The sequence below is a fragment of the Rhinolophus sinicus genome, chromosome X (genome assembly GCF_036562045.2).
Source record: "Rhinolophus sinicus isolate RSC01 chromosome X, ASM3656204v1, whole genome shotgun sequence".
NCBI classification, from domain to species: domain Eukaryota; kingdom Metazoa; phylum Chordata; class Mammalia; order Chiroptera; family Rhinolophidae; genus Rhinolophus; species Rhinolophus sinicus.
In genome coordinates, this window is record NC_133768.1 from 19,325,952 (window position 1) to 19,353,205 (window position 27,254).

A 27,254-nucleotide genomic window follows, 5' to 3' on the forward strand; every position below is an offset into this window, starting at 1 on the left:
TGTGTGTGTGTGCGCGTGCATATTTTAGATGCAGGTCGGAGTTGAAAATAGGAGGTTAGGTTAGCCTAGGGTGGAAGGGTGAAGTCGTGAGATTTACCTTTGTAGAGATTTTAGCCCTTGTTGTCAAAAGCAACTGGCTTTCTGAATTACGGTAATCTTAGCTTAAATATATTTCATAAAGTAACACAAAATACTTGAGAGCTGATTTTTATAACCCTGGCTAACTTGATCCTAAACCACCAGGATGGCTCCCCCCCAAAAAAAAAAAATCAAGCCTTCTAAAACTAGCTTGTAAAAACCCACAAAATAGCCCCAATCTAATAATTAGAAAGTATGTCAGATGAAATTCAGAATTTCTTAACATTGCACTGAAGTATAGTCAATTGAAGAAGATAACGGTTTTCTTAAGTAGAGTTATATTGATTAAGATTTCTATGCAGCATTACCCAACCGAGTCAATCAGGATTTTGCATACTTCAGGTTTGAGGAGATTCAAATACTTGGAGAGTTTCTTAGGCGCTCTCCTACACTGAGTAATTTAGAAAGTGTACATAACGTGGGTTGTGCAGAGGTGTTTGAGGACCTGCTTTATTCAGCTATAGCAGTTCTTAAATTTCCTAGCCTCAGGACTCCTTCACACTCTGAAAATAATTGAGGCCTCCAAGAGCTTTTGTTTATGTGGTTATGTTGATATTTACTGTGTTAGAAATTAAAACTGAAATTGTAAAAACATTTATTAATTTAAAGTAGCAATAATCCCATTAAGTGATTACAAAAATAACATTTTTCCATGAAAAATAGCTATAAATTTCGAAACAGAGAAAAATTAGCTAGAGGAGTGACCTCATTTTACAATTTTGCATATCTCTTTAATGTCCAATTTAAAAGACATCTGGATTCTCATATCTGCTTGTGCATCCAATCTGTTGTGATATGTAGTTTTGGTTGAGTATAGGAAGAAAATCCAGTTTCACACAAATACATAGTTGGAAAAAGGAGAAGCATTTCAGTAATTTTTTCAGATAATTGTGCATATTCTTCTTTGATTCTACACTAAAACTCTCTAAGTGGTATTTTCTTAAAGGTTATTTGTAATGTGAAATCTGAAATCATGTCAATGAACTTTGTGTACTCTCTTACATTAAACTCTGGTCGTCTATATTGTACTTTGGGTATTTTACCCATGCATGACATTACGCATTGGATATTTGTTCAGTGTTGGTTCCCTGAGTTATACAGATCTTCCAAATTTTATTACACAATATCAAAACTCACATTTAAAAATATTCCTATTTCTGTTATCAGAAAAGTCTGTAAGTGTTGGGAAACTGTTGTACTCACAGAGTGGAAACAAGTTTTCCAAAATTCTAATTTGCACTTGAAAGGTTGAATTTTATCATAGACAATATAGACTGTGAGTTGTTTTCCTTGAGGTGGCAGGCTCACTTGGTTCTTGGGAAATCGTCTGCCAAAATCCCAAGTTAGAATAACTGTAGTTGGCCTGTTTGTTTTTTTTCAAGTAAAAATTGTGTTCCATGAAAAAGGCAGCTAGTTTAGCTTGCAACTCAAACAGTTGCTCAAGTACTTTTCCACGAGCCATTTTCTTCACTATGCAGTAGAAGAACCTTGTGCAGAATTCCTATTTTGCACACGAAACACTGGCCTTATATTCAAGGGTTGAGAGCTTAAAAATTAATAATTTTTAACTGCTTCATCAAGAACATTCTTAAGTGAAAGTTGCTTTTTTTTTTTTTAAACCGAGTATGTGGTGGTGTAGAATACAATGACTACTAGTACGTGTGGTACTTACTGCTGCCCTGATTCATGTTTATAAGATACTAGAATCTTTCCTGACCATTGCTTCTGCATCATCAATGCAAATAGTATTGTTAGGAAAATAGTTTTCATCTCTCAACCCCCTGAAATGGTGCCAGGAACCCCTGGGGGTCTGCGTACCACACTTAAGTGACCTAGTCACGTAGCACCATGTTCCCTGTCCTTTCTCTTGTCTTTTGAAATCCACCTTTTACAGAGTTAGATGTTTCCCTCCTTCCCCTTGTGCATATTGAGTTACAGTCCAATAGACTTATTTTCTCTCACCTCTTGCTTTTAACTGTTGCTTTTTCCTCTGCTTAGAATCTTCATGCCCCTGTTGCGTTTTCTTCAAATCTTTTCTTTCATGTGCCTGCTTAAGTTTCTTTTCTTCCATGGTTTCTGCTGTCAGGTGCAAGTGATCTTTGCCCCTCTAAACTCCCTCCGTAACATTTGTTCACATCTCCCTCCTGGCACATGCAGCGAGGTTTGGGTTTTGTTGATGTTTTTTTTTGTGGACTGGGGAGTCATTTACTAATAACAGATGACTGTCTTGTTCATCTTGCAGTACTTTACAGTGCTTGAACTTAGTGAATTATTGCAGAATGAGTGAAATCATTTATTCTGCAAACATTTGGTTTGTACTCTACACCACGCATCACTCTGAGCACTGGGAATGCAGCTGTGAGCAAGGTTGCAATGTTCTACTTTCATGGCGCTTACTTTCTGTGACACTAATTCTGCCTTTGTAGAGCTTATGGTGACAGTGTGAGTAAATTCAGTGATTTCTGGTGCGTTTGGGATTTATTTAGGCTAGAAAAGCGTAGCCATTATCCATCATCTATTGTCCTAACCAATCAGTTAATTCAGTGAGAGAATTGCAAACATTAGAAGAAACTGTAAAGCTGCATAGAAGACTGAATTTGAAAGAGTTTTCAACATACAGCTTCTGTCATTTTTATGTTGATGTGGATAATGTGATTCTAGCAATGATGTATTAGTCTATATCAATATGAGAAGAGTTTTATTTTAAAGATTGGGACTTTTTGTTTCCTCTTTTTGTCTTTTAGGCATTGACAAAGGATCCACAGGATTACCCTGATAAAAAAAGCCTACCTCATGTGCATGTTGCCCTCTGGATAAATTCTCAAGGAGGCAGAAAGATGAAAGCTGGAGATACTGTATCATATGTCATCTGTCAGGTAAAACTATCATAATTAACAAGACTCATACTACTTAAGAGCCCAGAGTCAAATCCTGATCCCCACAGTATCTTATTTAGTAGTTTTCCAAATAATTGATGCTGTCAAGAGATGGTTTAATGTGGTTGGTTTTATAGCATTGAAACATTAGTCCAGGAGTATGGCAAATTTTATTAAAATTTTCGCAAACCATTGAAGATTAGTGTTTTGGTTCACTGAAATTATTTTGGTGAGACAGGTGTCGTGCGGGGCGGCCTGCGGGGTCTCAGCTCCCGCTCCCCATACAAGAACGCAGGATATGGTGAGGCCAAAAAGGAACACCCACGGAGCCATAGATGGGGGAGTCATACCACTATATCCTCTCTGGTGGCACTGTACTCTCACTGGAGGCTGGATCCACACTGTCCGCAAACCGCCATCCACACTTGCCAGCCCAGCCACCATCTTCTTGCTAGCCCCCATTCTTCTCTCTCTTCCCTCTTCTAGCGTAGCCACAGCAGTTATATTAGTGGCCAATGGCTCACTGGTTACAGCTGACGGCCAACTAGCCACAGCTGATGGCCATGGAATCGCAGTTGGCCATTTACTACCTGAGCCAACACCTTTCTATGTGAGGCCGAGAGCCTGGAAACTACTTTCTGGGGCTCTGCCCCCACACAGGTATATAACAGTTAACTACTGTTTCAACCCTAAATTAACTTTAGTGATAATGTGTATGAGTTTGATCATAGGTCCAGCAGTAGTCCTTTATCATTTCTTTTGCAACAGTTCCCATTATGAATATTGGTAGAATAAGAGAATAAATGTGTTTTTCCCTAGCCTATGTTCAAATAGTTACTTGAAAAAAATAGGAAATGCATGACACATAGAGAAAGGTGAGAGATCCTAAAAAAACATGCCTTATAAAGAAAACACAATGAGCCAGTTTCATTTCCTTTTTTTTTCTTTTGAGTGGAAGGTGCCTAGAACCCACCTCCTTAACTTCTCCCTGTTCCACGAGGTACCTGTAAGGCACCTCTAGGCCTTCTAGAACACAGTTTGAAAGCAGTAACTCATTTCTTTTGAGAGAAGCATGCCTCGAACAGGGATGGGGAGAAAGAGTAGGACAGAAGAACATTTTTTTTCTTTGAAAACACTTAACTCCAGTTGGAACAATGGACAGGTCTCGTTTCTGCTCTCTATTAAAAAAAAAAAAATTAAGTCTGTCATAACTTCTATCCAAATCTTTAAAATTACTATGGGGTGGTCTGTCTACCAAAAGGCATAATTCATCTGAATAAGACTTTGTTTTTAATTAATTATTGCATTGTGTTGTTACAGTACAAATTTTTAGATAAGCCTTAAGCTTCACTGCAATATGATGGACCTTTATCGAACTGCAATTAACGTGTTTATTTTTAAATCAGAGTCTTTTTAAAATGTAAAAGTTGTCTGCCAATATGTGCTCGGCCCTGTAGATGATATCCACAACAAGTGATGGAAGGATACGGACGGACAGGAAGAGCACTTGACTCTGTCTCCCTCCTAGGGTTACTCTTGATTAAGAACTAGTACAAGAAGCCAATTCCTGCAAAAAAGTATTTCCTCAAATGGCTGACTCACTCAAGCCCTTCATGTGCTTTGCATATTGCCTCAAACAAGTCTCACCTCAAAAAAACAATTTTCATATTATGCAAATAAAGATTTTGGTAAATAGGCTAGTTTTTTTTTTTTTTCACTTATATCTTCACATACATGGAAAAACTCTTAGATTATTAATGACAGGAGCAGATGGCAGCATACAACTTTTAAAATGTATGTATAGGTTCTGTGAAATAGCATCTAATAGTGAAATCCAGCCAGAGTTATATTTTGGCTAAACCTGTGATGGAGATGTGTGGTAGTATGACCGATGTATTTAAAAGTCAAGCTTATGTTCCTTGATGTCTAACTCAAGGCTTATGATATCTAGGCCTTATGATATCTTCTTCTCAGGTCTTATTGGTACAGAAAAGCTTAAATGCTGATGATGCTAGTGTACAATAAATCCAGTTTGATGTCTTTTTCAACATTTCCCCCATCCACTGGTACTGGATCTTAACTTACTTGCTTGTTAAAACTGCAGTTTACATTTCTTCCTATTTATTCTTCTTCTTACTGTGTCTGAAGAAAAGCTGCAGAACTTTAATTTGCCTTTTCCTCCTAACAGTGGGACACACCCACTTTCACCAAAACTGCTGTGGGGACAGAACCAGGAGTGCAGTTTCCAGGCTCTCAGCCTCATGTGGAAAGGTGCTGGCTCAGGTAGTAAATGGCCATCAACTGTGATTGGATGGCTATCAGCTGTGGCTAGTTGGCCATCAGCTGTAACCAGTGAGCCATTGGCCACTAATGTAACTGCCATGGCTACACTAGCAGCTGACGGTGGCTGAGCTAACAAGCACGGGGATTGCAGTTAGCAGGGTGGATTGCAGCTAGCAAGAGAGGTGGGTTGGCAGAGAAGTGGACAGCAGGTTGCGAACAGTGTGGCTCCTGCTTCCTGTGTCTCCAACCCAGCCGCCAGCGGGAGTATAGTGGTATGACTCCCCTATCTATGGCTCCGTGGGTGTTCCTTTTTGGCCTCACCATGTCCTGTGTTCTTATGTGGGGAGCGGGACCAGAGACCCCGCATGACACCCTGCATGACAACTGCCTACCTCTTTTGCTTTTAAGCACTCACATCATTCTTTCTGTGCTTCATAACACAACCATGTTTTTTGAAAATGTCTGATTAGGCATTTTAAGAGAACTGCTTATTGCTGTAAGCAGAGGTGTCCTCCATCGATAGCCTATCTCCTGAATAGGTTCTGTTCTGTTTAAAATTTTCATGTAGAATAGAGTATTCTGATAATTTTAAAATTTTCATGTAGAATAGAGTATTTTACTGATAATTTATTCAGACTGTAAATTCATATGAGTTCAGGGTAATATTTTTGGTCCCTAATTTATATTATAGTTCATGGTCTTGTAAAACCTACACGAATTATTTGCTGAGATCTGAAATCAACTTCCACTTATTGGTTAAGTTTTAAATTCTCAATTATTTAACTTTCAGTGGACATAATTTCCATAAGGCATGCCTGTAACATTTGCAGGGGCCCGTTTATCTCCTGTTTAAAAATGTTTTCAATTAGTTTCCTACTGAAGGTGACTACATAGTTTTGAATGAATTGACTCCACCTGGTTGTCTCTGTGAAGTATGTGTTTTGAAGTTCACAAATTACTACATGGGCACTTCCAGGAAGACCAATATGGCTCCTTAGTCTGTTTTTAAAGGTGTATGCTACATGTTACTGTATACACCATGGGGTCTTGCTAGGTTTGAGAATTAGGTCTTTGAGGGGTAGATCTTATGTCACGGCCTAAATGTTTTTCCAATACAATTCAGCAAAACCTGTCATCTTATCAATTCCTTTGAATTTAGTCATGTTTGAGCTCAGATTTTTTAAATACAATAAAAGATATGTTTGGGTTACTGTTAAAACTAGTCTTTTGTGTGGATATTTAAAGTAAAAATCTTTTTCAATTGAGAATATGTGTAGAAATTGTCAACTGCTCTTTTACAAATATACTTTACTATGAGAACATCTTCTAATGATATATTGGAAAGTAACCCAAGTGCTCTTTAAAAAAAAAACATTTGCCTCTACAAATCTGATTTTTAGTCACCATTAAAAGTTAGTAAACTCAACATTACTATAATATTAAGGACAGACCAGTTTTTTAAAAACTCTAATTCTATAAATTAATGGTATTTCACCTGTTTGTTAAAAGGCAGTCTGCATGCAGCTGTGGTGTATAAAGACACTGCCCAAAGATATTTCACACACTTTCTGTCATTGGCTATCACCATACTCTCATCTAACAGTTCAGACTTCTGAAAGGGAAATAATTAAAGTTAATTCCGCCATTTTTTTACTGTGTTGTAAACTCCTGAAAAAATTACAAGCAATTCTTTTTATCTGTGATTTGCTTCCTTTATCGGTATTTCGTTTTATCTTAGAATAGGTAGAACCTAGTTGGTAAGCATCCCAGTTTTTTTCCGTCAGGAATCTCTCCAGAAAAGGAAGCCCCTGCTCCAGTTGCGGTAAAGACGGCCGTGTGCAAGGTTGCCTCTACCGTTGGCTGGGCACTGAGCTGAGAAGGGGCTGATTGTAGCAGGAATGAAAGAAGACTCACAGTATAATCAGTTTTGCAGAGCAGCTGAGCACTGTGAAAAGTTATAATTTACTAGCTGAATATTAAATTCTGTTGTTGCAGACAAGAGGAAGAGTGGAGTGAGTTGGATGTTGGTCCAGTAGAGTGATGACTTTTTGATTCACAGATGATGGTGGCATCACCCACAGGGCTGTATATGGGCCAATGACACGGAATTTCACAACTTTTTATAGAGTTAAGGGGAAGCCCTTCTTCCATGCCTTGAAGAGCCACATAAACAGCGCAAAGTGACATGCCCTTCATTCCAGTGGCCAAATACTTTGTTTCCAGGGCACTGCCAGTCCACCAGATACCTCATTAGTTTTACTTTTACCTGTTATATCTTGTACATAAGTGACTACTCTGTGGGTTTCATCCCTGTCTTTTCCCCTTGCTTGTTTGCGTCTCACTGATACATATAGCTCTCAAGGGAAGTATTACCCCCAGAGTCTTTTAGATGATACTGTGACTACATTGCCTACATGAAGGGATCGTTAACATAATAAAAGGACCACACATGTTTCTTGTCATCACTCCTAAAAGGCCCTTGTGACTAGACTAATTGTTAGCAAGTCTTCTCAATGTGTTTCTGTGATGTGGCAGGTGGAATTATTTAATCCAGTTATGCCATCTTGTTGGTTTCATGTTTCAACAAAAAATAGAACACAACACATGCTGCTGGATTTACATTCTTGGACAGTAGGCGAGATGTTCTCCTTCATCTTCCTACTCTTAGATGCATATGAAATATTCACCCACAGGTCAAAAGGACTTGGTGTTTGGAATTGAATACACAACATTTGAATTGTTGTCCTTCTTTATGACCAAGCAAGTATGTATGTATTGTTGAATTTGAAACAACTTGACGTATATACCATGTCCTCTTGCAGGATGGGTCAAACCTGAGCGCGAGTCAAAGGGCCTATGCACCTGAGCAGCTGCAGAAACAGGACAATTTAACCATTGACACCCAGTACTACCTGGCCCAGCAGATCCACCCAGTCGTGGCTCGGATCTGTGAGCCCATAGATGGAATTGATGCAGTCCTCATTGCAACGTGGTTAGGTAAGTGCCCTGAGCTCATGTAGCCCCTCACCCGTCCATAACAACGCATGGGTCCTCCCTCCTTTGACTGTTGTCGGCCCTTTTCTAGGCATGGCACTGTGTCGAGCAAGCACTTCTTGGTTTGTGCTTGGGCATTTATCTTTGGTGGTTTGGTGACCAGTGTCTGTCTCCCCTCTTAGACTGTGAACCCTGCATACTTGGTACCTCTGTAACCACATGCCTGCTCTGTAGTTGGTACTCAATCAGTAAATGCTGAGGGCAGGGAGAGAAGGTAAAAGAAAGGATGGAGAGGATTGTAGGCGCCATTATAAGTCTCTGAGTTTACGTTGTTGTAGCTTTAATTAGTGAATTTCCATTAATAAGGAGATTGATGGTATCTTGATTATTGGTTCATTTTATCTCTGTCTCTAAAGGTATTGTCATGTAAAGTGAGAAAACACGGCCTTTTTTAACATTGAAAAGTTTATTCTCACTTGCATTTAAATTCTTCTAAAGTTGGACTCCCTGTTATCTTCTAGGAATTGGCTGATTCCTAACATCCCAGGAGGTGCCAGCCAAACCTGAAACCTCAATGTTTCTTTGACTTTTTGCTGTGTCACCAGATTGTCATCTCTTGCTTAGAAATATATTTCATAACCTGTGTTGATTTCATTTCTAGACGACCAGCATGTAAAGAGTTATATTGCCTTAAGCTGTCTACTCTCTATTGCATTGTACGCACACATGAATATTTTTAGAGTACTGTCTAACGAAGTCCTTACGTCGTTCCTCACTATCTATACCTCAAGTCCAGAGACACCTTTGGCAGTTATAGACTCTAACTTTCTAGCTGCAACCTGTATTTCTTAATCTAGCTGCAAGCCTTATTTCTTAATCAGTATATTCAGGGTCCCTGCTTCATGGAAAATTCTCCCCCCCTTCTCATGGAAATGTCTGGCTTATGCCATGGGCTTTTGCATCAGAGGGCCTTGTGTTCAAATGCTGGTTGTGGCTCTGTGGCTTTGGTAAGCCTGTAAACCTTGGTCTAAGCCTTGATTTCTGCAGTCATGAACTAGAGTTGCTCTGAGGGAGAGACAAGGTGATGTGTGTGAGATGCTCCGCACAGGCCCGGAGCAGAGGGCATGGTCATTGTGTGCCATCAGCCACGTCCCACCCTCTTGCCAGGTTCCTGCAGAAATATGCCCACACTCCTCCGGTCCATGAGATCTGCACATAGTTAGTGCCCAGTGCACGTCTGTGGACTGAGATTGGACAGATGAATGATCAAGTCACATATTTGCCATCCTGCCCCTGCTGAGTTTGTGTCTGAGCTCCTCCTGCCAGCCCGTTTCCACTATCCCATCAGTGTCTGCTCTGGAAGTGGAAGCTCATTTTTGACATTTGCCTAAGCAAAACATAATTAGGAAGATAAAATTCTGCTACCCAAATCATCATATAATGTATTCTCAAAGTTGAGTTGTATTTGATGATATTTATAAATCCTCAGCTGGGAGGTGGGAGTGGAAGTGCACAACATCTTTTAGCTTCCTTCTTTTTTTTCTCTCCTCTGCGTTGAGTGCTTACTCTACTGGGTGCTGTGATAAGTATTTTGCTTATGTTTCTCATTGAATCCTTGGAAGGACCTCATGAGGGTACGTGGTATTAATTCCATTTTACAGAGAAGGAAGCCAAGGCTTAGAGGAGTGACTGACTTGGTCTTGTCACATAGCTAGTAAGTGGCTGGCTGTGGCTGGATTGGGACCCAGCTCTGCACGGCTCCAAAGCTTGTGCCCTTAACAACTGTGCTAACCTCCACCGCCCTTCTTAGCTCTGAGACGGGGTGACACGTGTCCTCAGCCAGGAGTGGGATGGTGCGGATACGAAGCATAGGAGCTTCATCCTCCCCTTCTGTCCCCACTGTGGGTCCCACCCTCCCCACTGAAAACCCCTGAGCAACCCCTGAGCAGAGCTGTTTCTTTGTTTCGGTGAGATTCCCAGTTTTTCCATTTGTGTCACATGGTATTGACTTTTGCAGTGCTGAGGAGGTAAATGGAACAGGCCCCGCCCTGTGAGTGACATTCACAAGCTAAGTGTGGAGCCTTGTGTTTCAGCAAAAGAGCGATAAGAGTAAAGGGTGGTGGAGCCTGCCCAGCAGATACCCTGATGTCCACTCAGATACGCGTACCAAGAGGGGGCCAGATTGATTTTGTTGGTTCCAGGGTCATATTTCCGATCATTTTTTTAATCTACATTAAGTAGTAGGCAGATTTTGACTTGCTTCAGGGCAGGGTATCCTAACTGCAGCAGCCTGATAAGCTGCCTTATGAAGCGAGTTTTCACAGGTAATTTTCCCAGCTGGCAGCCCTAGTGGGTCCCGTCTTCAGAGGGTTCCTGTTATTGCTGACTGATCTCCGTCTACGGAGGGAACCTGCTGTGCTGCTTGTACACGGTCTCACATGTCTCCATCTCGCCTCCCTCATCACCTGAAAGCTCTAGGTTACCTCATAACCTGAAAGCCCTGGCAGTACAGACACTATTCTGGGCAGCCTCTTCTCAGGTCCAGGTAGCTGATTAGAGCTACTAGAAGGGCCTATGTCCTCAGCCCTGAAGGAGCTGCTACTGCTCCCCCTTTCTATCTTATTTTTTCTCATTTTTATGCTTTGCCACTTGGCGGCAGTTTTTTTTTTTCTCCCCCAATTTTTTTTTTATTGGGGAACAATTTTTTTTTTATTGTGTTTCTCCAGGGCCCATCAGCTCCAAGTCGCTGTCCTTCCATCTAGCTGTGGAGGGCGCAGCTCAGCTCCAAGTTCATTTGCTGTTTTCAATCTTAGTTGCAGAGGGCGCAGCCCACCATCCCATGCGGGAATTGAACTGGCAACCCTGTTGTTCAGAGCTCACGCTCTAACCAACTGAGCCATCCGGCCAATGGCAGCAGTTTTTATAGTGAGGGCGTGTGAGGTTGTCGTCGCTGTGCAGTCGCCCTCCTCCCCTTCTCGTCCTCTTCTCCCACCGCAGCCCCTGCCGTCACCAGTGGTATCCACATAGCTGTCTCCATTAGCAGTGAATCTCGTAGTCCTCTCTCCCTCTTTCCTCAGAGGAGGCCCCATGTTCACGAAGTGTGGCGCAGCAAGTGCCAGTCACCATGAAGATCTGGAGAAAACATTGCCGTTTACCAGGCAGGCCTTTGCAGGCATCTGCCCCCTGCCCTGTTCAGTAGCTACACTTTGATCTGCATCCTTTGTTCCTCCACGCCAAGTGAAAAATTAGGGTGGCTGTTCTTCACTAGGGGATTTGAGGGCCCTGCTATCAGTTCTCACTTAGCCTGTGGTTTTAGAGAGGAGGAGGGAGGAGATGGGGAAGTGGTGGGAAAGGAAGGGGAGTGTTAGGGGGTGCGTGGTTTCTAAGAGGTGCAAGCTGTAGGCATAAAATTACTGTAATTTGTTTTTAAAATTCTAAATCTGTTTTCTTTATATAAAAAAACTGCAGTTAGTGAACTGACACTGTTAAATAAGTTGAAGTGTACAAATGTATACATAAAATACAAGCCCTCCAACTGCCTAATCACAGACATAAAATAATTCTCTTGCTTGTAATGTAGTTTTTATCTTTGATTAATGAAATGTATTATAGTGTTGAAACTTTAGTGAAGTTTGATACTTTGTCCTTTGAGTTAGTACAAAGAAATCAAGAATAATGGCATAATTTCATTTAGGAAAATTATTAAGTTCATGATTTTTTATTTTTAAGACTCTTTTGTGGAGAGCAACTATATTTTTCAACTACCTTTTTCTTTTTCTATTGCTTTTATAATGCTTTCCTTGAAATGAAAGGCAAGCATCAAGTGTTGGTTTTTATCCTGTGGCTTCACTTTGAACATTTTCTATTTCTCCCCGTCAAGAAACCTCCTGAAGTCTGTCTGGTGGCATGTTGCATGGCCAGGTATTCTGTATGGGAAGGCCATTTTAGTGAAAAGGAGAGAGGATAGTCTATTAAACGAGTGAATGAGTAAGTCTGTTGAATTGAAAGAGAATGATTTGTTCTCTAATAACTAATGGTCCTCATTATCCCACAGTAAAATGTGTATCATTTTTCTGAAACCCATGCAAGATTATTGCTATTGGGCTTACATAAAGCAAAATTTTACTCTTTTCCATCTGTGAATAGAAAAAAATATAGTATTACTCTTCTATACAATAGCCCTATGGGAAACATGGCCACTGAAACTTGGAACTCTTAGCTTTTGTTCTCCAGACTATAGGTTTTTCTCTCTCTTGTTCTAATGAAAGCTCTCTATATTCTGTGGATGAAATATTCACAGTGTGCGTCAACATCCAAATCGTCTTCTGTACCTAGCAAAACAAGCCAGTGATGAGAATAGTCTAAAGTTCATTCTTGAGTTTCATCCTTTAATAAATTTACGTTTCATGTATAGCGATACTTAGAATTATATAATATATTTCCTCCAATGAGTGATGATTTGTACATAGCTGTCAAGTACATTTCTTCATGGTCAGTGATAAAAATTTCAGGCATTTACCCATCTGGGCAGTTTTCTCATTGGTCCTGAGAAATTATTGATGTTTGAAGAACGTGAGAATTTAAAAATTTAATCTCTGAAAGTAGTGCTTGAAACAAGACACATTTAACCTAGTGCATTCCTGGGTTAAATTAGAAGTAAAAATTCTTTTAAAAAAAATGGCTGTAACACTCATGTTACAGAAGGTAATTTTTCTCAGTAGACAAGATCCAGTAACATCTTCTAAGAAATAAATACAACACTGGGCCAAGCGGTGTTTGGGGTACCTTTGACAGACTACAAAAGATGGGGAGTAGAATGAAATATATATAGGTGGTTGGGAGTCGAATGCTGTCACCAGCAGGCGCCTCAGGTTATTACTTTATCAATCAAGACTTTTGCCTTTTTTCATGATTAAGCTCTTATGTAGAAGAATGCCCATACATGACCTTCATTTCCAAACTTTAAATATTTTCTATAAAATAATTAATAGTAAAATTTAAGTAGATTGTACCAAATGCAAAGTCGGACATTAAATCTTGTCAGCTGATAAGAGCCACCTCTTCCAGGATGGAGTGCCATTCCCAGTGCATGATCAGGTGGCTCACGCTCCCAGCCTAGTTTTGTATCCATTGAATGGACCGATGGTGAAGACCTGCTCCTCTCAGCATCTTAATGGGTGCTCTAGGGATACAGAGTTGAGTCAGCCTTGGCTTCTTTATTCAAATACAGCCCAGTACACTTAGTTGATTTCACCATTGTGGGGAAGTCTAGTGGACAACACCAGGTATGTCCCGGAAGAGGTAAAATAAAGGACTGTTGATGTTCAGGGGAGCAGAGACCACTTCTAGCTGGGGCCACCAGAGAGGAGTGTATAGACATGGAGGCATTGTGGGAATGTGCTGTGGAGAGGCCAGTGTGGAGCTTGGAATGACTGCCTTTACCCATCCCCACCTTCATGGCAGTGGTCCATGCCATCTCAGGCACTCCCCGTGGCACGTCAGGGAATTCACAGAGAGCCTCTTAAAGTGTATCAGTTGCAAAGCTTTGCGCCTCCGTCCCTATAAGGGAAGCACATGATTTTGTTTCTGTCCCACTAGCCCACAATGCTGAGGGCCTACAGTGACACTTCTTACCTACTCAAGCAGAGACCTCTGAGAACTGAGAACCAAATTAGAGCATGTTTAGAATAATCGCTCAGACTAGTAATTCCTAACTCTGGCTTCGTAACACTTGGAGTTTTCAAAGGAAAATGGGAATTTATTGAATTATTTCAGTTAGGTCAATTTTTTAAAAATTTAACTTTATTGAGGAAGAATTGACAAATATAATTCTATAAATCTAGTGTACAGCATGATGGTTTGCTGTACGTACATTGTAGAATGATTGTCAAGACCAAGATAGTTAACACATCCATCACCTCACATAGTTAACTCTTTTTGTAGTGAGAATACTTAAGATCTAATCTCAGCAACTTTGAAGTATACAATACCATATTATTAATTATAGGTCCATTTTTAAAAAAATACATTATTTTAATTAAGTACACCAGAATGACACAAAGATTATGTAGCCTGTAGAAAAATGGGTAAGACAGAATAAGTGAAAACAGCTGAATACAGCACTGTACATAGATAATTAAATGATATTAAATATATATGTGTGAATAAGACAGGAAAGGGTGAAGATAGTGAATTAGAGGTTCTTTAAAAAAAAGTCAATATTTTTATTTTATTAATAAAAATAAGGTAGTTTTGTACAAAATCAGAAGGAAGAAAAATGGCTAAATACTTGATGACTCACTTCTAAAATGGTGGATGTTAAGGGACCTTCACCCTGGCTCTTTTCCCCCCATATCTACCAACATATCTGGAGAGAAGAGGGCTTTGTTGTAAGAGAAGCAATTTTTGGTCTATTTATTTTCCAAACATTTTTTCAACATAAAGTTACTATCTTTTCTCATTTAAAAATAGGAAAAAAGACACTTCTACAGTTTTCTCCTGCCCAGAGGTACATGCTTCAGGAAGTTCAAATTCATGTTCAGACATGTCATCAAGGGCATTAAAAACAGTAGAGTGAGATCACGAAACTGCTGCCCATCAGGATTATTTTTCTGCCAAGATTTTGGGAGTTATCATCTACAGGACAATAAAAAAGTCTTTGGAGTTTATTTAACCCAGAGGTTTGGATAATATTTCTTTTAAAATACTCGGAAATTTTTCATTTGTCTTATGGAGAGGTTTTTGGTTGGTGTGAAAGGCAGTTTCAGTTGTCTGCCATGTATATAGTCCATTGTTTAAGTTGGATCTACAGTATTTTTAAATGTTTTATTATGGAAAATTCTAAACATGTAAAATAGTAAGGAGAATTGCATAAGACGCCGCGTGTGCTTGACACCCAGCTTCATTTGTCTGCAACTGGCCGGCCTTACTCCATTTTTCCACCTCCTGATTATTTTGGAGTACATCATAGAGATCATATAATGTTATCTGTAAATATTTCATTTTGCATTTCTAAAAGACAAGGATTCCCCCTTTTCAACATAGCTACAATATTATCATCACTAAAAATAAAAACCCTACATTTCCTTCATTTTGTCAAATATCCAATAAGTATTCAGATTTCCCTAGTCAGATTATGAATGTACTTCTTTGAAGAAGCTCTTTGTTTGAATTGGAGTCCATTCAGGGTCCGTGTGAGAGTTAATCTCCTCTTACCTTTTTTTCATCCTTTTCACTTATTTGTTAAAGATACTGGGGTTTGTTTTTTTGTTTTGTTACGTTTGTTTTGTTTTTGCCTTACAGAATTTCCCTTATTCTGGTCTTTGCCAGTTGCATCCCAGTGGCATCCTTTAACATGTTGCTCTGTCCCCTGTATTCCCTGTAAAGTGGTAGTTAGCGCGAAAGACTTGCCCATAGTTCAGTTCACTTTATTTTAATTTTTGCTAATACTCCTTCCTAGGTGATGGTGTGTACATCTGTGAGGAGGTACAGGCTGTCTGGTTGGAATGTAACACATTTTGAAACAAACATAGGTATATCATAAGAAATATTCAGTACTCGCTTTTCTTACCTTTTCCAATGTGCATTTTCTTGTGTAACATACATACAGAAAAGTACACAAAACCTAACTGAACAGCTTGAAGAAGTTTCACAAAGTAAACCCATACCAGTGTAGTCAGGACTGAGCTTATGAAACAGTGTATTACTACACCCCCAGAAGCACCCTCATGTCTCCTTCTAGAAGCTATCCTCTACCCCTGAAAATTACTATCGTGACTTCTGACATCACAGATGAGGTTTTCTTATTTTTGCATGTTTTACAAGTTGTGTCTTTATTCTTTGTGTCTGACTACTTTCATTCAGTATGTTTGTGAGATTGGTCCATGTGGTTGTACTTCATTACTGTGTAGTATTTCTTTGTTTGAATATACCACACTCTGTGACTTTTCTCACCTGTGGATTTTTTCCACATTTGAGCAATTATGAGTAGCGCTGCTTTGAGTATTCTTGCACATGACTTCTGTGGAACAATTGCATGTATTTCTGTTGGGTATATACTTAGGAGGAGAATTGCTAGGTCATGGGGGACGTGTACCTGTGTGTTCAGGTTTAGTAGATACTACCGATTTTTCAAAGTGGTTCTACTAATTTACACCCCCTACTGTATGAGTGCCCCGTGTTCTTACCAACCCTTGGTGTTTTCTTTCTTCTTCATCTTCTGTGGTGGAATAATGTTGTGGTTTTAATTTGCCTTTCTTTGATGACTAACAGTGTTGAGTACCTGTTCGCATTCCTATTGGCCATTTGAATGTCTCCTTTTGTGAGGTGCCTGTTCAAGTCTTTTTCTACTTTTCTGTTGGGTTGTCCTTTTCTTACTGACTTGCAGACATTCATTCTAAATGAGTCCTTTGGAAATATATGCCACAGACATCTTCTCTTTGTGCTTTTTTTTTTAAGTATAATTTACATATCGTGAAATGCTACAATCTTAAGAGTATCATACAGTTTATCTAGACACAGAACATTTCCGTCACCTAGAGAGTTCCCTTGTACCCCTTCCTAGTCTGTACCCCCTCTCACAAAAGCAACCACTCATCTATTTTCTATCACGATAGGTTAGTTTTGCCTATTATAGAATTTTGTATAAATGATTTCCTATGGTATATACTTTTTTTGTGTGGCTTCTTGCACGTAACATATTTCTGAGATTCATTCATCTTTTTGCATCTGTCAGTATTCATTCTTTTTCATTGCTGAGTAGTATTCCATGGTAGATTATATTAATATTAGGTTATTCATGCTTATGTTAATGGGCATCTGGATTGCTTCCAGTTTCTGGTTATTATGAATAAAGCTGTCAGACATGCTTGTGCAAGGCTTTCTATGGATGTAGCATTCACCTTTTAAAAATTTATTGTCTTTTTTTTAATCGTACTAAATTTTCAGTTTGTGTATTGTTCTCTGAGAAGTTCAGATATATGAATGCCTGGATTTGTGCAAAAGATAAATGATTTATTTCCTAAAAGAAATTTTTTTTAAAAAAGTTCACAGTAGGATTCCATTAATTCCCTAGTTGTTTGAGTCATATTACAAACAACTGCTTGGTTGTACATACCAGTTGGTCTGTTCATTTGGAGTTTCATTCATGTGGATTTTTCCCTCGTCTCCCCTTGTGTGAACATATATAATTGGCTTTACTGTAGTTATTTGCAGTTGCACTAATAGAGACCTTGTCTTTAAGAGACAGAAAATTATTTGGTCAAATGTATTAACCTCTCTTTCACCTGTGTTTGGGACTTGTGTTTTGGACATTGGAAATACTCCTTGGTAATGGTGGCAGGTGAACATTCTAAAAACAGGTAGTTTACAATGGTTAGAAAGTACAATGATAGGAAAAATAATGTTTTTGCTAAATGTCACGTTGGAGGTGTGTATAATAAGAATATGGTGATCTTACGTGAAAAACAGCACTGCTGAACTTCACCCCAATGCCGATGATGTTACTTTCTATAAATACTTCTTGAAACATGAGAGCTTTGATCCTGTTCCCAAAATAATGTGAGATCCTATAAATTTTCTAATTATAAATGACAGTATTTTCATTTTACTCCACTGCCCCTTCTGCGCCTCACCCCCCCCCAGCCCAAGAAAAGATGGTGTGAGTAGATCACTACAAGTCATAGGATTGAATGAAAGCGTGCATCATTGCTGCTTATTGTGGGGAACACCACGGCTGCTATTCCTCCGGAGAACTGGTGCCAAGCCCAAGCGGGCTGCTCCTTTTATTCTGTGCCGGACCAAAGGATTCAAGTCATCCGTCAAAAGCTAGTCTAGGAGAAGTGGAAGTTCCTTTTCTCAAATGGGGCATAAAGTTTATTTCTTTAAGCCAGTTGTTCAGAGAAAGCTCTCCGTTGAAGAGAGAAGGAATTTGGAATTCAGTCTTGCATCTCTTTGCTCAAAGACTAATAGGATTACTTACTGTGTGGTGAGCGGTTTAATATTGATTATACAGTGTATATGCATGTATGCCAACTGCGATTATAAAGATTTTGCTTTGATGTCATTTCTGACAAAAGTCTTTAATTTTGGAGACAATAATTAGAAATGGAGTGCTCTGTAGCTGCTCTATTCCACACATTTAAAAATTCAGAATCCACCTCTAGGTGGCAGCACCAGATACTTTTTTCCTGTTGTTTCACTCCAACCTTAATGAGTCATATACAAGCAGGAAAACTTTTAAGTCTCCTGAAACTTCGAAATAAGCTGCTTATTGCCAATTTCATGAGGATTTGGAAAAATTTATATGTTGAATAAGCCAGGGGGTTGTTTAAGCCTGGATTTTGACCTTTAAAGAAAAGATTCCGTCAGTGGTGATCCTTACTTTTTAACACGACATTGTATGTTTTCTTAAAAAGATTTAATTTAGCCCTCTGTGATTTTGCCTGTTGAACTTATAATTGTCCTCCCCCGCCCAAAATCACTTTTTAGGACATTTTTGTATACAAGTAACTTGTACAAGGATCATTATATACCTAATTTTATAGGGTAATTACAGTGTTTTCTCCCTTTATATTTTAAAATTTTAACATTGATTTATGACCAAGAGGGCTGAAATGAAGAAGTCCCTTCTCTTGAATAAATTCAGCTTGGGAATAAATCTGAAGTAATTAGCTAGGCCAGTTGGCTTTGTCATTTCCATGAGCAGATAAGCGTTGTTTGTGGAAATGGACATTTAAATAGATGTTTCATAAGGCCTGATATTTTTTTCATAACTTGTGGCCACTTGTTGGGCTTTTCTCCATAAGTAGCAAGGTAACCCACGTCCAGTTTTGGCTTACTCAGCAGGCAACCTGCCCCCGCAGGGCCTGAGGTGGCATCTAAGGGGGCCATGGCTGGTGGGGAGGCCTGGAAAGCTCTTTCATGGCTTCTCTGTCACAGCCCAGCCAGTTTTGTACATGTGCAAAGCCAGCATTGTTTTGTTCCTTGATTTTTGGGTTGTGAAAGAAGCTTGCCTTTAAGAAAACCCTTCCTTATTATTTTTCTTGTTCCTTACTTTTTGAATAGTAATAGTCTGGGAAGTTGGTGAATAATGATGCCATCAGAGAAGAGGTAAAGCTGCTTTCTCATAATCGCAAATAAAGTGAGACATTATGTGACTACAGTTGTGTTTAGAACTAGAATTTAAGGAATTTGTAAGTTAGCCTTCACTACAGAAAAGAAATGGCATCGTTCACAGGCATGGTCTCTCACTCAATTCCGCTGCCCTTCCTTGTCTTTAAATGGCACACACTTAACTAATTTGCTGTTTCTCTTAGGGGATAAGTAACTTGTAAAATCAAAATATATATTGAATCATGGGGCCAACTGACCTATGTTACAGTAATTTATGTCACTAACCAAGAACAGTTTTTCAAGTTGCTTTGAATGTGTATTTTGTTTTGTTTTTATTATACACCATCATGTTAGGAAATATTCACTTTGATTAATTCTTACAAAGAGCAGCTATTAACTTGCTGTGCAGCATGAGCATGTGTGTTATCTATTTTTCCAAATGCATAATGTTGAATGAATGTCGTCTGGATTAAATAGTTCATCCACTATTTTATGTTTTCATTCATATGACATTTATGGAGTGTTCACCGCATGATAGGCACCATCGAAAACAGTTTGTCCGCTAATGTCTGATTTAAACTTCAAAAGCACATTGTCAGGGTACTATATCCGTTTTACAGGTAAACAAACTGAGACTCAAATTTCAGCCTTATTCTTTGTTCAGCACATTTCCCCTGTGTCAGAGTCAGCCTCAAGTCTTTTATATAAATTACTAGATGACACTTGACAATTGACCAAATAAGATTTAGGGTCTTGTTAGATTACTTACCTACCTATGTAGCTGTTGATAGAGTCAAAAACATTTTTAGATATTTTGGGTATTTGAACTTTTTCCTCAGTGACTATTTTATATTACTTATTTGCCTTTATACTAAAATTAATATGATTGCTTTCCTTAGATTCCTAAACAGCCTGGAATTCTTAGGGATTGCTAAGGGATGCTTTCAAGAAAACATTATAGGGTATAGTGTGGAATAATTATGTGTAAATTTGAATGGTGGATTTTGACAGATATGCTTTGACCAAGAGTAAATTAAGGTTGGCCTTAAAATGTTTCTTTCCTCAAATAGTTTAGGGAAACAAGATAGCATAAACTATGCATCAATTGATTTCTTGTGTCATTTTGACTGAAATATGGAAAGTATATTTGGTTGCTGGATTGTCGAGAACACTTTGGCCCATAGGATCTGTAGATTCATTTTTTTTTTGCACATATTTTAAATTTCTGAATTCAGAACACTAAAAAACCATGCCGCGTTTTATCTTAGATGCTGCTACTGAATTTTAACCACTGAATTAGATTGCAACCTACATGCTGTTAACTACTGAGCCAAGATGGAATCGACCAGTACATTGAAATCAGGGTTAGCAGTTGTGTCTGTACTTGGAGGAGTTGTAATAGCAGTGAACTTGTTTTCTTTAATGGGATTTTTATTCTCTATTTTCAGTTTTAATGGTGCTACTTTGATTTTAAGAGATTTTCTTAATAACAGTGCACATGTATTTGAGATTTTCACTGTAACTTTAAGAAAATAGTAAAACCTTCCTACAGAAGTCGTTAGTGACTTCCAAACCCAAATGTCCACTGGCATATTTGTATATTGTTTTAATGCTGTTTACTTGTTTTATTTATAATCTCTTATAAAAAGAGAAGCCATTTGTCCATGTGGTATGAGCCTGTGTCTTGAGTGCAAATGGTTTTGTGTGTGTGCGTTAATTTAAAATCCTTTTGTACGTTTTCTTGTGTGGGGTATTTTTTTGGATATGGGAATTCAACTAATTGTACCATACTGAATTTGTTGTTTCTTTTACCTCAATAGGACTTGACCCCACCCAATTTAGAGTGCATCATTGTCTTAAGGAGGAAGAGAATGATGATCTACGTGGTGGCCTAGCCCAGCTCACCGATGAAGAGAAATACAGGGACTGTGAGAGATTCAAATGTCCATGCCCTGTGTGTGGAACTGAGAATATTTACGATAATGTCTTCGAGGGTTCGGTTAGTTGTTTCTTTTTATCTCCTTTTTCATTTTGTAAGCGAAGCAGTATAAAGGCCTTTTCTCCCCACTGCGTGAATAAAAAGGAAAAAACCATGCACATTGCTTTTATGTGTTTAACGAATTTCAGCATCATATGAATTCTGCCTTCACAACTTACTTTATTTCTGCTTGAAAACTCTTAGTAGAATGTGCTTGAATATTGTTTTTGGCTTCCTAGAGTATGTGGCCTTGGTTTTTAAATGGAATCTCTTAAACTATCTACATTATCTTAAAGTATTTTTATTGTAATTTCTTAATTAGTAACCTGTATTTCCCTACTCCCAACCCAGTTTATTAAGACTTAGAGCAATATTTTTCTTTATCTTAAATCAACTTAATGGGAACTAAGTGTTTTTGAAAAGTTTTTGTTTGTCTTTACACATCCCACTTGCCTCCTTTTTGACAAAGGTACTCTGATTATCTTTTCTGCTGTCTTTGCATGCCAGACATTAAAAAAGTCACAGGGAGACATTCCTTTCAAGAAGTACTGCCAAAAAATGTATCACTGACCTTGGATCAGAACTTGAAACCTAGCCAATTTACTTGATTCCACTGCAGTGTTATACATCTACTAGCCATTGGCAAATGAGTAGGCAGCAGAACCATGTAAAACCTTGAAACTGAAAGAAAATACATCTTTTATCTAAATTAAAAGTAATTATTTTAAGTTAATTTGGACAAACAGCAGATGTTTTGCATTTTTTTGAATCAAAACAAAGCAGTCTTTGGATGCAAGTGCAAGGAAGAGGCAGACACAGATCAGCAATACTTGCTAAATCCTTGAGTTTTGCTTCATTACAGCTGTAAATAAGATAGTTAATTGCATGGAGCCTTGACGACTTGCAGATGGGCTAACTGTGGAAGAACCGATGTCAAGCTCTGAAATCTCTTCCACCTGGAATTGCTTAGTGTGGCGCGTAGGGTTATGTACCAGATTGGAGCAGGAAACCAAGATGTTTTAAGTATCAAGAAGGAAAACAAATGCTCCAGAAACCCCAACAGTTTTCCTATATATTACATTTGCTTTGTCTTTGCTTAAAACAAAACAAAACAAGACATTTTCTCTAACAATTAATTCTTTCAAATTTCTACTCTTCCTGTCTCCCCTCCCCCAAATACATTTCATGGGGGGTTGTGTTGCAGAAATTTTAGATCTGCTGGGCTGACAGTAGGTGATTGCTTTGTGGTGTAATACTTAATTTTTAGGCTTTATTCTTAAAATTAAGTTGACAATATGAAAGCAAACTAATGTCATTAGTGCTCTTACTTTATCCAAGTTTGAAATGAATTAAGTGCAAATTTAAAATTTTGATTAGTATGTCTAAAAAGGATGTTTATTTCCAGTAACGTGACTTTACTGGTATTTTCACCAGCAAGTTAATTTATCCATAGAGTCTGTCATGTACTGAATGTTTTTTAAAAAGTGATTTTAGGGTTTTCCCTTTGACATAGTATTCCATTATGATAGTGGCAAAAGACAGGAAGGTATATGTGACTAAGAGGATCTTTGGGAGGAAAGCAATTGAGAAAATAGGGTTAAAAATTCACCAATAAAGTGAATTAAAAATATTGTACACCCAGAACAGCATATAAGTTTTTAAGCACAAGAAACCTTTTATAACCTTTTGTGTAATTGTCTGTCTTGACTTCCATAGGGAACCGATACGGAGCTCAGCTTGTATCGTTGCAGTAACATCAACTGTAACGCTTCACCTATGAACTTTCTGGTACAGCTGAACAACAAATTGATCTTGGACATTAGACGTTTCATTAAAAAATACTATGAAGTAAGTATCCATAATGAGTTTCTTACATGCACAGCTTATTTAGGTTTGGTACTTGTTTGAAAATAAAACAATGTGGTTTTTAATTATTGGTTTTTTATGAAACTGAAATATTTTAAAAAGACTTGGGAGGAAAATGATTTGATTCTCTATTGGGCATTATCTCTCTCATTAATGAGGAATATTTTAAATAGTGAAATTTTCACTGTTGAAGAAAAGTGAGAATATAATCAGAAAATGATTTAATTTATTGTTTCCTAATAAGTAAGATTAAATGAAATGGTCACTCAGATGTTTGGACAGAGGAGGGAAAATCAATATTGTTTATCTTTGTCGAGGAGAAGCATAATGTCTTATGTGGTGATTTGAATAAACTGCCCGCTAGCTAATACTTTGTGTTTATGTGGTAATCGAAGCCATTTCATAGCTTAGTTGTCCCAGGAAATAGAACTAAATATATTTTAAATTTAAATGCAATTTGTCTGACATTTTAAAGACAATATCTAATTTGTAAAATATAGAGTAAAAATGCCAGAACAGTGAGTGAGCTGTCGGTGTTAGAAAGGAGGCTTTTTTCAAAGTTTTTGTTTTTAACACATTTTGTATGAATGAGGTTTTTTTGCCTTCAAAAGTTAAAATAGAAAACTCCACAGTTCCCATTTTATTTCTCTTATTGTTTCCTTATGTCATTTGTCATCTAAGCAAAATTTCTATTACTTGAAAGTTCACTGTGGCTTATTTAAAGAAGCTACATTGGCAAGACATTTCCAAAAATGCTCAGGTTCTATTGGGTAAGACCCGTGACTGATCAATATTTTTCTGTAATTGCTACTTATATGTTAGCATATAATGTACCATTTTCTTCTTTAAAATGGATCTAATTAAATGAAAATCGAGTATTAGATCATTAGGACGAATAGTGAAAACAGAGTTACAGTATTGTGATTTTGGAGTAAAATAATATGTATTTGTCCAAAAAAAAAAAAAAAAAAAAAAAGCCCAAATAGGTTTGTCTGAAGATATTTTTAAAACAATAAGTATGCCTACATTTTGAGAAATCTGAAACATTTTAGTGAATAATGCTGTGCTGTTCTTAATGAACAGTTGGATGGGAATAAAGGTTATCTGTGGATTCACATTGCGCAGTAGATGAAATGCTAGGCCTTTATTTAGCATGAAGAGCCCAAATCCAAACTATTCAGCTCCTCATTTACAGACCTCAGTGAGCAGACCATGATTCTTGGCTCTTGGGAAGAATTCCGAGTTTTCTCTCTGTGTTTAGTCTATCAAAATCTTCACCATGGAAATGTTAATACTAGAAGAAACTCGTGTATTTCCTTCTATAAGAAGGGACAATCTGTTTTGACTACGTTGAGAATAGGCAGAAAAACGATCTGTATAGTCAGAAATATGCCCTAACTGAAAGATGGATTTCTAACCTTATTGTGTGTGTGTCGTGGCGGTGGTGGTAGTGGTTGTATGAGTATTTTTCAAGCTAAATAACCTAGTTTTATGTGTCTAGACATTTAACCCAAGGTTTCTATAGCATTTGCTTCAATTGTCTTGTCTGCCAGCCATCTCACCACAACTAACAGTTTTCCTGTAGTTACTACCCACTTGCTTGACTTTCCTAAGAGATTTCTAATTAAAACATCCAAATATCCAAATTAAACTATCCAAATTGATATGACTGTCCTCAGTATTGGGGATCTGATCTCTTCTTTCTGATCTTAGTCATATGCGACTAGATGGGTTCTTTTCACGGCCCCACGCTGAACAAATGTTTCAGATATTCTCAAGGTCAGAGCTTTTACACAGAAAGCTCCTGCACCCCTACGTTCTACTTCATTCGCAGACTGTTCTCTTTCCTCCTCACCCCAGACTTGAACTTTTGCAGGTAGAGGGACATGGTGTCGCATTTCTTTTTTTTTTTTTTCTTTTTTTTTTTTTTTTATTGTTCCTCAAGTGACCGTGATTACAGTTAGGTCAGTGTGCTATTCCATAGGGATGGTGGTCCAGCTGGAGATGAATGCACCAAGTGGATTGGAGACAAGGATATTGGTAGCAAGTGCAGGCACACCTCATTTTATTGCACGTTACCTTACTGGGCTTCACAGGTGTTGTGGTTTTTACGAATTGAAGGCAAGACCCTCCACCAGCAAAAAGGTTACAACTCATTTTATTGTGATACTTGCTTTATTGCCATGTTCTGGATCCAAACCCACAATATCTCCAAGGTGTGCCTGTACAGACATTGACTATTCTCTGAAGCTAATAGCCAAAGGGGTGTCCTCCTATTTTACGAGTTAGAAAATACTACCCTTTGGACGTAAAAGTTGTTCGTAGACTGAGAGCAGAATCTCCGTATTTTTTTAAATTTCAGTCTTAGAATCTCTGCAGGGAAAGTACAACCTACATTGAGAAAGGCAGGCATCTCGGTAAAGGAGCTTCAGGAAGACAGTGGAAGAATGTGGTACTTGACCAAACATTGTACCCTGCCAAGGAATAGTTCTAGATCACCAAGAAATCGGGTTGTCAGGAACAAAGGGACAGAAGTTGACAGTCACAAAGTATACTGCTACATCACTTTTCTTTTCAAAAGAATATGTCACACCCTCTGTTCTTTGCTATCATGAATAAATAGTAGTTACTAAATAAATGTGATATAACAAACATTTAAAATTTTATGTATCTGAGACTCTAGCATATCATAATGTTTTAATACTGGCTCTTTTAATAGGAGAAGAAATGCTTTTTTCTCTGTGTATACAGCAATGATTGTAACCCTCGAATTCTCATTTCCTAGAACATTTAAATTTCAGTATACCTATGTATACCAAAAGCACCAAGTATTCTAAGTATTATATTAATTTCTTTAGGAAGAAAACAACTCTGGTGCTTTATCCTGAGACTTGATGAAGCATTGAGAGACTTTGAGGTAGCACAGAAAGCTCTCATTCAAAGTTGATTTTGTGCCCTGGCCCTTGTTGGTTCCTCTGTACAAAGTTAAAATTGAACTGTTATTTTTTTGAAAATCATAAAAAGCCAGTTTAAAGACTATATCTCTAAGCTTTTAGGGATATTTTTTGAAAGGTTCAATTTTACAGTGAAAAATTGATATGTGTTCTCCCTCCCCTTAAATTCTGCTCCATAAGAGCAAACACACACACACACACACACACACACACACACACACACACACACACACAAAGGGAGAGAAACACTAGCTAATCTAAATTGGGAAATGAAGAGGGCTTTTTTTAAGCATGAAAATTTCATCATCTTGTCAGCTGGCAGAATGCCTGCTGTGTGGATTCACAAAGGCTAAGAATTACACTTTCATGAAATTTTCCTCACTAACTGCCCTGGTTAATTTGAAAGATAACCCACTGTTCTAATTCATTCCTCAATTGGGCGGTGCAGGTTTTATCTTTGATCTGACAAAGCATTTGTGTTAATCGTTTTGGCCCTCCACTAGACACTCTTGGGATTGTGCTTTTACAATAAATGTGTCTGTGATAGCTCTTTAGTCTATTATACTTACAATAGATCCATAGAACTGGTAATTAATTCTCCACTGCTTTGGAAATGGGAAGAATAGGTGTAGCTCTGTCAAGTGCTGCTGGGAAGTTTGTTTAGCTGGTTCATTTTTGAAGTGTTCCCCTTAGCCATCCATGAAGCAGCCGCAGAAGAGAGTCTGAGACTGGGGTGCTGCCTCCCCCAAAGACTTGCTCATAAATGGGAAACCTGCCCCCCTTGGTACCTGGGAGCGGGGTAGTGGGTCATTTACTTTCATCTCAAGTCCTGTTAGTTATAATGGACATTAAACCTTCATTTCAATACTTAAAGAGCCATCCCTTTCTAAAGGTGGATAGTCAACTAAAATATGCTCCTAAATTCTAATAGATGGGTTATGCAGGTTTTGGGGTGTTCCTACGAGGCAAAATGTATTCCTCACCAGCCTTGCAGTGTTTCTAGCCACTTGTAAAGATGCATTACTTAGAGCACTTCACTGTGATTTTTAAACA

The 27,254-nt window shown here is 38.2% G+C and overlaps 1 protein-coding gene across 4 annotated transcripts in view; it reads left to right on the top strand.

Annotated features, from left to right (window-relative positions):
* The window catches only part of POLA1 (DNA polymerase alpha 1, catalytic subunit), a 313,058-nt gene that overhangs the window by 150,386 nt on the left and 135,418 nt on the right, over positions 1-27,254 (top strand). For all 4 annotated transcript variants that reach the window (XM_074324218.1, XM_074324217.1, XM_019757051.2 and 1 more), the window contains exons 31-34: positions 2,883-3,014; positions 8,120-8,294; positions 21,224-21,402; positions 23,098-23,229. In XM_074324218.1, the coding sequence (XP_074180319.1) occupies positions 2,883-3,014; positions 8,120-8,294; positions 21,224-21,402; positions 23,098-23,229 (618 nt within the window). The remainder of the gene's footprint in view (positions 1-2,882; positions 3,015-8,119; positions 8,295-21,223; positions 21,403-23,097; positions 23,230-27,254) is intronic.